Raw genomic sequence first — 13,703 nt, 5'->3', positions numbered from 1 at the left:
AAAAAAAAAAAAAGCCCAAGCCAATTTCTCCTCGTGTGCACTCTGTTTAAAAGTTGCTCTTTGCATCACTCATAAAAGCTTACTTTCCAAATGAAGATTTGCAATTTTTCCACTATGTCTCACCACCGGTAAGTGAAAATGGGGACGAGCATGTAGCACAGCCTATGTAAACATATCACCGCAACGACTGACAATTGGGTGGACCACTTATTTTGATCAGCCACCCGGAAAAAGAACATCCTCCACTATACCTTAAGTCACCCCCATGTAGGGGCACGTTCAGAAGCACAGGGATGCAAAGTGATGCGGGGGATGCTCATCTAGTGAATTGATGGCCCAATTATGGCGGCGCATGCAATAGAGGTGCGTGAGTTGAAAAATCTGAACTTTTGTCAAGTCTGATTTGATAACCAATCAGGGACCTGCTTTGATGTAGGCTGAAGGAGTGCAGTGAAGACTAACTTTTCCATCTTCATTTTCATTCAACAAAAGCTTTATGTTGAATTAAGATGAGGTCAGGAATGCTTAGAGGTTTGTGTTTGGCTTTTAAAAATCATTTTAATGTAGCCCTTGGTGCCGGGATTGGCAATTCCAGTTCCTTAGGGCCGCTATGCTGCAAATGTTAGAGGTGTTCTTGGTCCAACACACCTGAGTCAATTAATTAGATGATTAAGAAACAAGGAATCTGCAGAAACTGACAGCGTCCTGAGGAGCTAATTCAGCCATTTGATTTGGGACAAAAAACAAATCTAAAGGTTGCAGCATAGCTACCCTCAGAACTTTAATTAATTTCTTCATTACTTCATTCATCCTCCTTGTTGCTACACTTACTAGCTACCTTTACATGGGCACAAATAATGGTGCTGAAGGCCTGATCAGGTTGAAAATTTTTTTAAGTAAACATGTCAGACTGAAGATTGCAATCTGATTTGTTCCGATAAGAAAGACATTTCTTTTAAAATGAGAGATGTGCATTTTTTCCGGTCGGCATTTCAACCGACGTGTGTACACACACATTGGAATCCTTGGGGTAAAATAATCTCATGACTCTTTTCCTCTTCACTCCTGACCCTCATCCACTGGCTCCTGGTCCTTGGCCGAGGAGGCGTCTCTGAATGTAATGTGCGGATGAACATGCCATTCTGCTCTCTACCCCTGTAGCAAAGGAGCATTAGCGTAAGGTACCGCTGAACAATTAACTAAAATGACCATAAAAAACAGAAGTATGGATACAAAGATACGATAAAGGTCCATAATGGAAGAAAACTTTAACAGACCCGACTGAAGAATAGAAGTAAAAGAAGAGTGAGGGGCAGACAGAAAGCGTAGCTAAAGCTGAGGATCAGCAGATTTATTTTGTTTACATAACGGGCAGCTTCTACTACTAAAGCATTTCTGAAAAACTAGACCAGGGGTGTCAAACTGGTTCCAGAAAGGGCCGTGTGGCTGCAGGTTTTCTTTCCAACCAAGCAATAGCACACCAGAGTCCAATCATCTCATGAAGTGAGTCCAATCTGAACATGATGACTTGATGAGATGCCTGGAGCCTGGTGTGCCATTGCTTGGTTGGAAAGAAAACCTGCAGCCACACGGCCCTTTCTGGAACCAGTTTGACACCTGTGAACTAGACAGTTCTGTGCATGAGGAATTATTTAATCTGATTGAACTCATGATACCTGTGTACACCCATCGTGACCGAATCGTTTTATTACCATGTAAATACATTTTAATTCCTCCAAACCACCGGGATTTAGATCGGATTGAGGAAAGTTTTTGCATGTAAACGTAGCTATTCTGTCGTCCCTGAGCTCCAGAGTCGGCCATGGCTGATTGCGTCGCTCCAGCGCGCCAGGGGAACTGTTAATGTGTCAAACAAGTGGGACTGGTGTTCATTATGAACGCACCATAACAGACTAAGGACCGATCTCACAGTCTCTCTTCCTTTTATTTTAACATCCTCATTGATAGAGCAGTAAATAGCTGGGGGGGAGAATCCTGTTCATTTAGAGGCAGCTTCCGCTCCAAAGAGTGAAACTATTCCCACCATCAGATGGATTTAAATTCAGTTGTTTTATTTGTTTTTGTGGCATTTGTGAATCTGCGTTAAATTCACTGCTCTTCCCTCGTTCTGCAGCAGCATTTCTTCGAAGACGATGACAGGACAGTTCCCAGCGCTCCTACTCTGGTGCCTCCTCGCTCAGAAGGGTTTGACCAGGCTATCCAGTAAGTATCTCCCCACTACTCTCTTGGTTTGTTAGTGGTTTTTGCGTATAGTTTCTTTTTTTTTTTTTACTCTTTCCATTTCAGTGAATATATCTTCCCAAGTGATGATATATAAAAGGCTAAAGGGGAGTCTAATTGTTTTGCAGTCACTTGGTTTCAGTTGCTTCATCCTGGTTTGTCTGGTTCTAGTTCTCCCCAGGTGGCTGGAGTCCCCCGCTTCAGGTTCGGTCTGTCAGAAGAAGTGCCTCAGACCAGCTCCTCCTCACACTCTGACCTCGGGCAGCTCGCCTCACAAGGAGGTGATCCATCACAGCTTTCAAAATCCATTTCATTACATATAAGTTTGCCTGCATGCAAATACAAATCTAAAAGAAGGTCTGGAAACGGTAAAAACTAAAATAAACCTTTTTCTCCAGGTCTTGGGATGTATGAGAGTCCTCTGTTCTTGGCCCCTCATGAGGAAGAGTCAGGTGGCCGCAGCGTTCCCACCACACCGCTGCAGGCTGCAGCAGCAGGTATCAGAGCATCTTTTTAAGAACATTTAGATTTTAGAGTTTCGGCAGTTTGTAAAGATGAGATTACTTTGCTTTTATCTCCATTATCTGTTTCTCAGACGCTGTGCAGTCTGACACAACGGAGCATGCCTCGCAGTCGGTTCCCATGGTGAGCACATCCACGCCGGGCCTGGTGCTGCCAGGAACGTCCGGATCTGTGGACGAAAGAGAAGCGTTCCTGGAGCCAGACACTGAAAGGTGATTATCACCATTTTTACTTTTTCAGGATCCAAAAGCAGCTATCTACTTTACAGACCATAAAGGTGTTTAAAATTTTCTGATTCATCTTAAAATTTTATTCTTAGGTCTGAATATGTTTGCTGCTTGATGTATTCCTACTTCCCATTTGTCCTGCATAAATCCACTTATTTTTTTCCCTCTATGACCAAACTCCAAGGCCCACATTGATTATAGTTTTTTTTTTTTAGCATTTCTGGAACACGACAAACACAAATCTGTATTTAAAAAGGCATTTCCTAACAATACTGCCACTTGTGGCCAAAATACTGAACTGCAGCACCCTTCTGCTCACAGTTAACCAGTATTTTACTTTATTCACCTTATGTGTAGTTGCCATTTGTGCCTGAGTTGAGCTGGTTGCCGGTCGCTTCCGAGTATCCACAAAATACATCCTTATATAAAAGTTAGATTGTTTGGATCTATTCAACATGGACGCGCTTGACATCTCATACGCCGAGGAGCGGTAACTTCTGAGTTTAATTAAATTCAATAAAATTGGCTACAGGCTCATAAATGCATCGATGCCGAACCACTGAGGTTTCAGTCTGCTTATCAAACAATGTTTTAGTCATAAAGGGTCAAATAAAATGGTTATTGTACATATTTTTAAGTAAAAACTTACAAAACTTCTAAAGTCATAGCTTCTTCACCTTTAAAAAAAAAATATAATATTTCAAAAAGAAATCCTCCACAGAACGTCTATAGAGTGCTGCGGTATGAAAGTTATAGTTTAACTGAATAAAATGTATATGGTATTTAAGTTATGTTTTGATGGTTCAAGAATAGGTCAACATGTGCTTATGGTTATGATGCCAATGTCTATATCATCCTGATTCAGTTTTTTTTGTTCTTCTTACTTCAATTTGCTTAAGGACAGTTTAAGATTATCTAATCTTTAATATTGCTGCCCTTTTAATGATTTCTATAAAGTAGCAAAGCTTGCACTCATATTTTGCCAGGTAATTCAGTTATTTTAGTATTTTTGTTTATTTTTGCCATTTAGTAAAAGAAATGTGTTAAACTGATACAAATGCCACTAAAAAGGTAACCCTACAGTGGAAGGGAGCAAACCTACTTCTACCTTCCTCTCCAATTTGCTGAAGTTCCTATATTGTTCTTTTTAAGTGTTTTCATGCCTTTCTACACTTAAACCAATAATCTAGGCCTGTTTCTGGGCAGAACTTTTGATGATTAAATTCTGTTTTGTGATAAAAACAAAACAAAAAAACAGAATGATCTAAACGCTACATCAACGGCTTTATGAACTGTTGAATAAATATTAACAGCAACGTCTAAAAAAGGTTTTAAACAATCTTTAAAAGGTCTTTGAAAGAAGAAGGTGTTCAGATGTTAAAGTTTGGCTCGTTTGAAAACGTTTTCAATCTGTGGTCTGATTCAGTCTTTTTCCTCCTGTTTAGGCCCGTTGCTGAAGCGTCTGTGGAACCCGTGGTGTCCCAAGGAGAAGCGGAGGAGCCGAGCCAGCCGTCTGACAGAGCCAACCTTCCCTCCACCAGCCAGGAACCCTCCTCCAGCTCTGCAGGTAAAGACTCTGCAGTGGCGCTTCCAGAAATGTTTTATAGGGAGGGGCCCAGATGGAGCCACTAAAAATCTTGGCTTGGCACACTGAAACTAAAAGTCATAATTTCAGGGTTTGAACCTGCTATTGTGGTAAACCCTCATGTAGAAATCATAAAGACTTAAGTAAACACCTACTCATATCTTGGGTTATTGTCTGATTTTTAATGTTACAACGTTGGCTCGGCATAATGCGATAAAAAGCTAGACTGCTGCTACTACAATTTACAATGATGGGTGGGGTGGCCAGGGGATTGCACAGGGTGGCTGTGGCCACCCCCTGGCGGTGCCACTGAGTCCTAAAACTCTTCCCCGATGGCTGCCTGTGATGCCAGATCTGACCGATTGAAACGTTACATCTCCACAGATACAAGCTGCGCCGCACCTAAACCCTCTCGTCTTGGAGCCACCAGACAGCTGCAGCGCTGGCAAGACAGCCGCGGCGGTCGGATGAAGAGAGGAGGTGAGACGTTTGATCCTTTCTACTAGAACTTCATTAATGAAAGAATGTGACAGAATACAAGTGTTTTAGTTTTGAATGGTTTATAGTGCAAAAAAAATCTTACAGCATTTTTTTTAAATCAAATTTTAGTTATAAGGAAAAACTATCATGAATGTCATTACAGTCAAGTTTGTAACTGAGTCATTTTCTTTTCCACAGGTCAAGCCTTCCCTTCCCGCGGCGTTCATGGGAGACGATTTCTGAGATGAAGACTGATCCTTGGTTTCCAGGATCAGAAACGACTTCCAGATCCGCATTCAGTCCTGTTCATGCATTCATTCCTGTTTCTTCCCCTTAGATTGTGTTGATTTCAATGTGTTGAAATCTTTTTTTTTTTTTATCCATGTTGATGCCGTGTCTTTTAATGCAGAGAATAAAAGTGAAGAAAAAAAGCTGCCTCTTCGTATTTTTTCCTTTATAATTTCCTCGGGCATTTGAAGAAGTTGTTGGTTCTCGGGGACACGTTGGGGCTCGGGGCGGCAACGACGGGGCGATCGCCTTGCATCCTCACGTTGAAGGCCGTCGCTGCAAAAGAATACATGCAAAACGTTCTGTAAACGGATTCGTTGGAGTTTATTTAGGATAGATTTCCTTTTCTTGCTGTTGGAAGTTTGTATTTTTAGGGAAAGTGGTCAGTGAGCTGCTATGTTTAATGGTGTTAAAAAAAAAAAAAAAAACTAGGGCTGCAACTAACGTTTATTTTGCGTATTGATTAATTTGTTGATTTTTTTTTTGATTGAGATAGACAAAGATTCTTTAAAGAAAAGTTTTAATAATATTAAACCAGGTGAATCTCAAATTTTTCCATTTAACGAGTTCTGAAAATAGCATATTGACAGATCAAATGTTTTTATTTTTTATCTTAAATGCAAAATTATTGTTTTTATTACAATTTTGGTATAATTACTGCTCTAAGTGGGGTGCTCTGTCAGTAAATGCACATCTTGCAGTCTCAATACTCCACTTAAGGATTAATAAATTACTAAATTAGTTGACAATTCTTTCAATAATCAATTAATCGCTATAAATCTGATCAATTGTTTCAATCCTAAATGAAAAAACAGAAAAATTACTTTGGGGTGAATTTTTTTTTTTTGTTCTTAGGAAAATAAAACAAAGTTTACTGATATTTACTGATTTTTGTTTTTGTTTTGTTTTGTTAATTTTTTTATTATCTGTATCCAAAGCAGGGCTTTTTGTGGACATTTTTAGCTGACTATTAGATCTATTTTTTTAGGTCCAAAGAACCGTTTGTGGCCCCCTGATCTAAACCAATCCCCTTTCAGCTTTGGCTTCATGTTATCGGAAGACAAACCACCTATATCAGGGTTTCATTAAATTTTCCTATCCCTGCTGCAAAAGCCTCCCACAGCATTATGCTGCCAACACCATGTTTCTGTAAGGAAAGGTAGTTCAAGTTGAACACTCAGTCTATTAATCTAATTTCAAATTAACTTGGTTTTGTTTCCCTTTGACATTTGAAGTTATAAAGATAAAACCTAAATATCCGACTTCAGTAATCTTATTTCTTAATGTTAATCTGTTCACATATGTTTTATGTTTCCGGGGGAAGAATGTAGTAAAGTTAAAGCAGTGTGTCAGACTTACATCTGGAGAAGACGACGTATCTGTATCCCTCTGGGTCTCTGCTGCTTGGCAAGGACACGGCTGCTGTAATGGTGGAGGGGAATCCTCTCCAGGCTTTCCGGATGTTTACGGCTGGTTCTAAAACAGAAACTAGAGAGGAGCGAAAATTACAAAATTAAAAATATATTTTTTTTAATGTCGGTGTAAAGTTAAGTAAATGATTTTTAGCCCCTTATATGTTAAAGGTTCCTAACCATCACTGCATTCTGTCTACTTTAGTGTTTCTAGGAAGGATTCTGACAATTTTTTGGGTAAATGATCTTCAGGCTGCCATCTATTATTTTGTTTAAAAACAGTAAGTCTGTGGAGACAATGGAAAATGTCTTGCCGTCTGCAGTGTTAGAACTTTGCAGAATAAATTATAGAGGATTTTCTGTACCTCTTAATCCTTACACAGAACAGCTGGTCTGTGCATCATGCACACATTCTCAGGTTAGAAATACCCAATGGCCAATGCTTGGTCATCAGTGTGTGCCTTTGTGTGTATTGGGAAACCCAGGAGCAAATGCAAAGTGTAAATAATCAGACCCCAACCCAGGAAGGACACAAAGGCCTCCATCTTGCAAAGGAAAGTACAATCAAATGCTCCACGGTTCAACCCAGCAAGACTAAAGGGAATTCTGTTCATCACTAAGTACTTTATCCACTGAAAAAAATGAAATTTAGAATCATTTGTTGCCTTAATTTGTGCCAAACCTGCTTGTCGGGCAAATCTGGAACGAACGGTATAAACAGGAAGTGAGGAAGTTCTTCGACATCCTGAGCTGGTGCCAAACTGGTATGAATACTTTTGAACAGTTCCCCCTGTGGACAAAAAAACAGAATTAGACTGACCCATCACAGATTCTGATCAGTTTAAAAAGCTTTGGAACCATTTTCTTTTACCTCTCTTAAAGAAGAAGACTGACTCTTTTCTGTTGAGGTACTGAGGTACGGACAGGGCAGCCGTGATGTGGCCCTGGAGCCCATCAAAGCCCACTTTAATGGCTTTAGGATAACCAGAATCTAGAGCGTCATTTTCAAACCTCCAATATTTGCCTCCCTGCACATAAAAACAACCATCGAGGAAATGTGTTAGTATTAGAGATCAAATGAGGGATTTTGAGGCTTCACCTCAAGGTTGTGTTAAAGATGGATTTCTATTTTATTTTCTGTTTTAAATAACTGTTACCGGGTACATATGTTCATTTCTGCATCTGTTAACTCTTCTGTGTGGGTCAGCCAAAATGGACATTCTTATGCTGACATATGGAGGCAATGGCGACTTCAGCATCATCTTATATGATGAAGCTGTGTGAGAAGGACTGAATGCTGACTGGGGACTTTGTAGAGACATGCTGGCTGACTTTTAGATAAAATGGGAAAGTGTGCAGAAGCTCTGGGCCTTTGCAGTGGGGTCTTCCCCTGGAAATTACAGGAACGTAAGGGTGTGATAGATTTAGTCAAACATGACTGGAATTGAAAATACTTACAAATACTGTTAATACTTAAACATGTTTCCTCCTTTGTTTATGGGTTTGGACCGGGTAAAAAGGGTTCTACAACAGCAGTATTGATAGCACCTTGAACTTAACATTTTTTCATGTTTATATAAGAGACGATTTGAAAAAAAAGTACCATTAGGAGTAGGTTTACTGTGCCATACTTCTTACTTTTGCTCTGTCCTCTGTAAGTAAGATGAACTATTCAAAAATCAGGTAAACGTATCGTAAACATTAGAAATTAACAGTGGAAGTTTGTTACCCTATTCTAGCATTATATACAGTTCTCATTGTATGGATTGGTTTTCTAAGTTTTATGAAAAAGAAATTGGTAAAAGTATTTCTTTTGCACAAATTACTTCTTTTATATTCACATTTGTTTTTATTCTTCAGGCATTTGAGCCTTTAAAATACAAGAACTTGCATATTAAAGCTGTTTTCCAGCATCATTTATGAATATTAAAGGTACAGTAGAGGATTTTCACGTATTTTTGAAAAGAACCGCCCTCTCCAGTTAAAAAAAAAAAGCACATGCACAACCGTGTAACTGCTCCTGAGAGGGAACGCCTATTAAACGAATGTGAGAGCGTATACAAGCCCATTTCTCCTTGTGCACGCTCTGTTTAAAAGTTGCTTAGTTTCCAAAAGAAGATTTGCAATTTTTCTACTACCTCAGAGTGAGTGAAAATGGGGACAAGCGTGTAGGACGGCCTTATGTAAACATATCACCAGAATGATTGACAATTAGGAGGACCACTTATTTTGATGATCCACCCGGATCAATATCCTCTCATATTATCTAACAGTTACTCAGTTAGCCTTTTTACCAAATACCTTTTACTTTTGCTTGGGTAAAACATTTTTAAAATGTTGCTACTCTTATGTGAGTACATTTTTGGGCACTCTACCTATCTCTGCCAGGATGTTCCGCTCTGGGATGGTTGTGTTTCTGCAGGACACTGTGAGGTGGCTTACCTTAAAGATGTAGGTTTTTCCCTGGCAGTTGCAGCGAGTGAAGACGGTGTCAATAGGTGAGGGGACACCCCAAACCTCTGTGATTCCTCTGGGTGGGCTCGGCACCCGGTTTCTGTCCAGAAACCAGAAGTAATGACCTGTGACAAAATGACACTCTGATAAAAGAACTACAGAAACAATTTATAAAGCTTTTAAAATGTGCATGCTGGTAAATAATGTGTGTGTGTAGATAAAAATGAATTTTTGACAATAACATTCAGCCATGTTTAAATAAAGGGAAGGAATAAAAAAAAAAATCTCTCTAATGAAGATTAAAGGTGATCGTGAACAGACTTCAATCATTCCTGACACTAACCTCTGAAAACCACGATTGTTCCATTCCTGAGTGTGGTGACCCCGCCAACCGGCCTCCCGCTGCACAGATCAGAGTCACTGTTCTCATCTGGAGAGGAAACAAGCAGAGTGTTGAGGGCAGACCTTCAATTGAATCTATTTGGACATTTTCTGTGGACGGTTTTTGGCTCTTGAATCTCTGGGGTACAAAATGCTCCCAACAAAATTGAAACCAGACTGTTATTAATTTAATATTTCTTTGAGTTTCTGTTTACATCTTTTTTTTCAATGTCTTTTTTATTATTAACTTATGCAAAACAACAAAAGATTCTTGCCCTTATTGAATTTTAGAAGAATCTTGAAGTTCTCATAGTTCATATTTTTTGATTAACTCCAGAACCGTGAGGCAATCTACTCCTGCTGTTTTTTCTTTTGGTAGTTATGCACCCTTATTTACGTCTATTGTAAAAAAAAAAAAAAAAATTCTTTAAGGATTCCACCAGGAAAGAAAATGTTCTTTTTTTTTTTTTTATTTCCCATATTTTATCAAATGGAGGCACAGTTTCCTCTGCTGGTACTTTAGTCGACATTAGTGCTAAAAAGAGAAGTTTTTGTATAATTTTCATGTTTAGTTTGAATGACTAAATCATAGAGGTTTTGATTTAGTCATTAGAGGTCAGATTTTCATTCAATCTTTTAGAAAAGATGAATGAAGGTGAAATTTTCAGCATTTCTTGATTATAGATGACTGATGCATGTTTTCTAAAAATACCAACTATTTTTGACATCCGTCTAACCCGGGGATGGGCAATTCCACTTCCTGAGGGCCAGTATCTTGCAACTTTAATATGTGCCTTTTGTTCAACATACCTGAATCAAGTAAATAGATGATTGAGAGGACTCTGGAGGAACTGACTGTATACTGAGGAAGCAACTCAGCTATTTGATTCAGGTTTGTTGGACCAAGAATCTAAAAGTTGCAGAATACCGGCCCTCGGGAATTAGATTTGCCCACTCCTGGTCTAACCAATTCATGTGTGCTGCCAATTTCTGCAGCGTATATAGCTTTTTCTTCCTTCATTTACATGATAAAAATTATAACAAATGTTACAAAAGTCTCAATATATATATAAAAAAAAAAAAAACATTTTATCAACCAATCAAATGGATTGGATTTAATAAAGGCATAGATAGCAGATGAAGGGAGCGGACTACTGAATCAGCCAATGCCTGCACGCATCGGCTGATGCTAATGCAAGAAAAATAGGCTAACTGATGCATCAGTCTACCTTGGCTTATCATCTAAAATGAGATAGTCTTATGCACTGAAAAAAACAGAAATCTACATGAGTCATTTTTTCTTAAAATAAGTATTTTTTTCTTGGATTGAGTAAATAAAAGAGAGATTTTGCCAATGGAACAAGACAATTTACACTTAAAATAAGAAAACACAATTGCATTGTCTTATTTCAGGTGCATTTTATCTAATTGTCTTATTTTAAGGGTAAAAATAGTAATTCCATTGGCAAACTATCTAATTAACCTTATTAAATTGAGGATAAATACACTAAATGTAAGACATTTCTACTTATTTATAGATTGTTTTTTAGTGCGTCTGTTCATGCTGTGTTTACCAAACCTCTGAAGTCAGATATCTGTTACCTTCTGGTCCAATTCCAGAAATAAATGAGTTTTGTTAGCTGAGAATTACGGTGCTCTAACTGCTGTTTAAGCTGTTTGAAAATAATTTTGTAGCATTAACGAGAAAATCTCTACATAACCCATCATGGCTCCTTATCAAAAACAATTCTCTTTTCAAAGTATGATTAATTTAATTGACCTTTTCTTTCTGGAAAGCTAAGTTTATTTCTGTGGCCTTTCAAAACATTGTTCACCAACCTGCAGAATCAAGAAAATGCAACCAGGGTGACATGAAGTAGGATAAAAGATCTCAAAAGAAAAGAAGAAATTTAGAAACAAGAGAAACACATTTGTTGTCATCTCTGGAAAGCTTGTTCGATTGGCTCCTAGTGAGAGCCTCTATAATAAAACCCAGATCATTTAAAGTGCTGCACCTCGATGGTCCTGAGGAGACTTTGGTAATATTCTGTAGACCGACGAGACAAAGTGAAACTTTTTGGAAGGAACCAGCATAAAGCAGTTAACCTTTCAGAAAGAGAACACGGTGGTGGTAGACTAATGGTTTGGGCTGCTGGCTGCTCCAGCATCCAGATGAATTGCTGTAATCGGTTGGTCCATAAATTCTGTTCGGTAGCAGAATATTCTGAAACCATCAGCCTTCAGCCCAGGACATTCATCTAATGAATGCTCACAAGTCCACCTCTGAAGAGATCAAAACCAACGTTTTAGCGATGCCTCGTCAAATCCTAGACTGAAATCTCCTATCACAGAGTCTTTTAAAGTTTTATATCTCTGCTGCCAAGGGTTGCTCGACCTTTATTACCGTTTTAAGGGACGCGTCAGTTTGGCCTTTTCCTTAATGAAAGTTTGAGAAATCACTTCCCTGAAGGAAGAATAAAAACAACTAAGCTCATCGGAAACTGTAACAGGCCTTGGAACTATAACATGATGTCTCTGCTGGGAATAACGTGTTATTACCTCCTTGGTAGTCTCTAGGGTTGTATGGTTTCTGGGTTTGTGGGTTCAGAGGCTTGGTGTTTGGTTTAGAGGTGGTCGATACTTTGGACGGGTCAGGTGTGATGTTGGGTTCAGGTGTGGGAGAATCAGTGACCGGTACGTCTGGTTGATCGGTGTCAGTGCTCTGGGTTTGTGGGTTCAGAGGTTTGATGCCGGGTTCAGAAGTGGGGGGATCAGGAGTCAGTATGTCTGGTTGATTGCTGTCAATACTCTGGGTTTGTAGGTTCAGAGTGGTAATGTCGGGTTCAGAAGTGGGAGGATCAGCCGTCGGTACGTCTGGTTGATCGCTGTCAGTACTCTGGGTTTGTGGGTTCAGAGTGGTAATGTCGGGTTCAGAAGTGGGAGAATCAGTGAGCGGTACGTCTGGTTGATTGCTGTCAGTACTCTGGGTTTGTGGGTTCAGAGGTTTGATGTCGAGTTCAGAAGTGGGAGGATCAGCCGTCGGTACATCTGGTTGATCGCTGTCAGTACTCTGGGTTTGTGGGTTCAGAGTGGTAATGTCGGGTTCAGAAGTGGGAGGATCAGCCGTCGGTACGTCTGGTTGATCGCTGTCAGTACTCTCATGCGGGTCTGCATCTGTGGATGAGGAAACCCCATTTCCATCTGGGGATAGAGTGGATTCTGGATCTTTAATGCCTTGCAGTACATCAGGGGAGCTGGTGCTGCTTCCTGGGTCACTCTCTATGTTTGGGTTGGAAGTGTTTTCCTCTTGGGGCATCACTGAAGCCAGGATTGAAGAGGCAGGGGTCGAACCGAGCTGAGATTTTTCTGGTTCTGCTATCAAGTCCTGCATGTCGGTGGATAAGACTTCAGGTGTTTCCGAAGATAAAATCTCCTCCTCTGTGTCTATAGAGACTGTAGATGATGAGGGGGAGAACGGCTGAAGGATGTCATCGTCAGCTGCAGCCGTTGGGTCAGGAGCAATTGTTGGTCCATCTGGGTCTCCGTTAGGATCTTCGAGGTCTAGAGGTGGACGGCAATGCAAAACAAAATCTCACTGTTAAAGTTTGAATCAATAAAGCAGAAACATTATGCTGGATTTCTGTGATAGAAAAGGAACATCTGGGTTTAAAGAAATGTGATAAAATACACATTACATACATAAGATACACAAAGATTCACAGAGAGCACAACTTAAAGAAATAAATAATAAACAAATTAAAGATCTTTAGAATCCGCCATGTTTATTATTTAAAAAGCCTCAGGGGAAAATTAACCAATAGAAAGAGCCTAATCTGGAATTTAGGAATCTGGATATTTCCTAGAAAGTTGCAGCTTAAGCACTTTTAAATTTAACGCTTCACTTTTTTAACCCTAACGACTGTTATCGAACATTTAAATAGTAACCCGTGACTCATAAATAGTAAACCACTTCAGTTTTCCACTATCTTCCCTACGGTTGTCATTGGTAACCATTATATAATATTGATCAGCAAGCTCATTTCAATACAAGATGACACGTATATGGTGCTTTTTAGGATAGTTTATGACACAAATGTGATTTTTCAAGGAAAT

The 13,703-nt window shown here is 39.4% G+C and overlaps 2 protein-coding genes across 8 annotated transcripts in view; one reads left to right on the top strand and one right to left on the bottom strand.

The window, feature by feature from the left end:
• LOC107091957 (nucleoprotein TPR-like) overlaps window positions 1-5,449 on the top strand; it is a 38,642-nt gene extending 33,193 nt beyond the window's left edge. For 4 of the 6 annotated variants that reach the window (XM_015386201.1, XM_015386198.1, XM_015386199.1 and 1 more), the window contains 7 exons: window positions 2,135-2,223; window positions 2,413-2,522; window positions 2,640-2,738; window positions 2,837-2,975; window positions 4,436-4,557; window positions 4,960-5,055; window positions 5,254-5,449. In XM_015386201.1, the coding sequence (XP_015241687.1) occupies window positions 2,135-2,223; window positions 2,413-2,522; window positions 2,640-2,738; window positions 2,837-2,975; window positions 4,436-4,557; window positions 4,960-5,055; window positions 5,254-5,303 (705 nt within the window). In that variant the 3' untranslated portion in view covers window positions 5,304-5,449. The remainder of the gene's footprint in view (window positions 1-2,134; window positions 2,224-2,412; window positions 2,523-2,639; window positions 2,739-2,836; window positions 2,976-4,435; window positions 4,558-4,959; window positions 5,056-5,253) is intronic. The other 2 variants (XM_015386200.1, XM_015386196.1) reach the window with 1 other exon arrangement.
• An 11-nt stretch (window positions 5,450-5,460) lies between these two features.
• Window positions 5,461-13,703, bottom strand: part of LOC107091958 (proteoglycan 4-like) — a 14,581-nt gene continuing 6,338 nt past the window's right edge. For both annotated transcript variants that reach the window (XM_015386202.1, XM_015386203.1), the window contains 7 exons: window positions 12,150-13,151; window positions 9,553-9,639; window positions 9,198-9,334; window positions 7,627-7,783; window positions 7,438-7,545; window positions 6,703-6,831; window positions 5,461-5,619 (listed from right to left, as the gene is read on the bottom strand). In XM_015386202.1, the coding sequence (XP_015241688.1) occupies window positions 5,510-5,619; window positions 6,703-6,831; window positions 7,438-7,545; window positions 7,627-7,783; window positions 9,198-9,334; window positions 9,553-9,639; window positions 12,150-13,151 (1,730 nt within the window). In that variant the 3' untranslated portion in view covers window positions 5,461-5,509. The remainder of the gene's footprint in view (window positions 5,620-6,702; window positions 6,832-7,437; window positions 7,546-7,626; window positions 7,784-9,197; window positions 9,335-9,552; window positions 9,640-12,149; window positions 13,152-13,703) is intronic.

This window comes from Cyprinodon variegatus, unplaced genomic scaffold (genome assembly GCF_000732505.1).
Source record: "Cyprinodon variegatus isolate N-32 unplaced genomic scaffold, C_variegatus-1.0 Scaffold359, whole genome shotgun sequence".
NCBI classification, from domain to species: Eukaryota; Metazoa; Chordata; class Actinopteri; order Cyprinodontiformes; family Cyprinodontidae; genus Cyprinodon; species Cyprinodon variegatus.
This window is presented reverse-complemented; position numbering and strand designations above follow the sequence as displayed.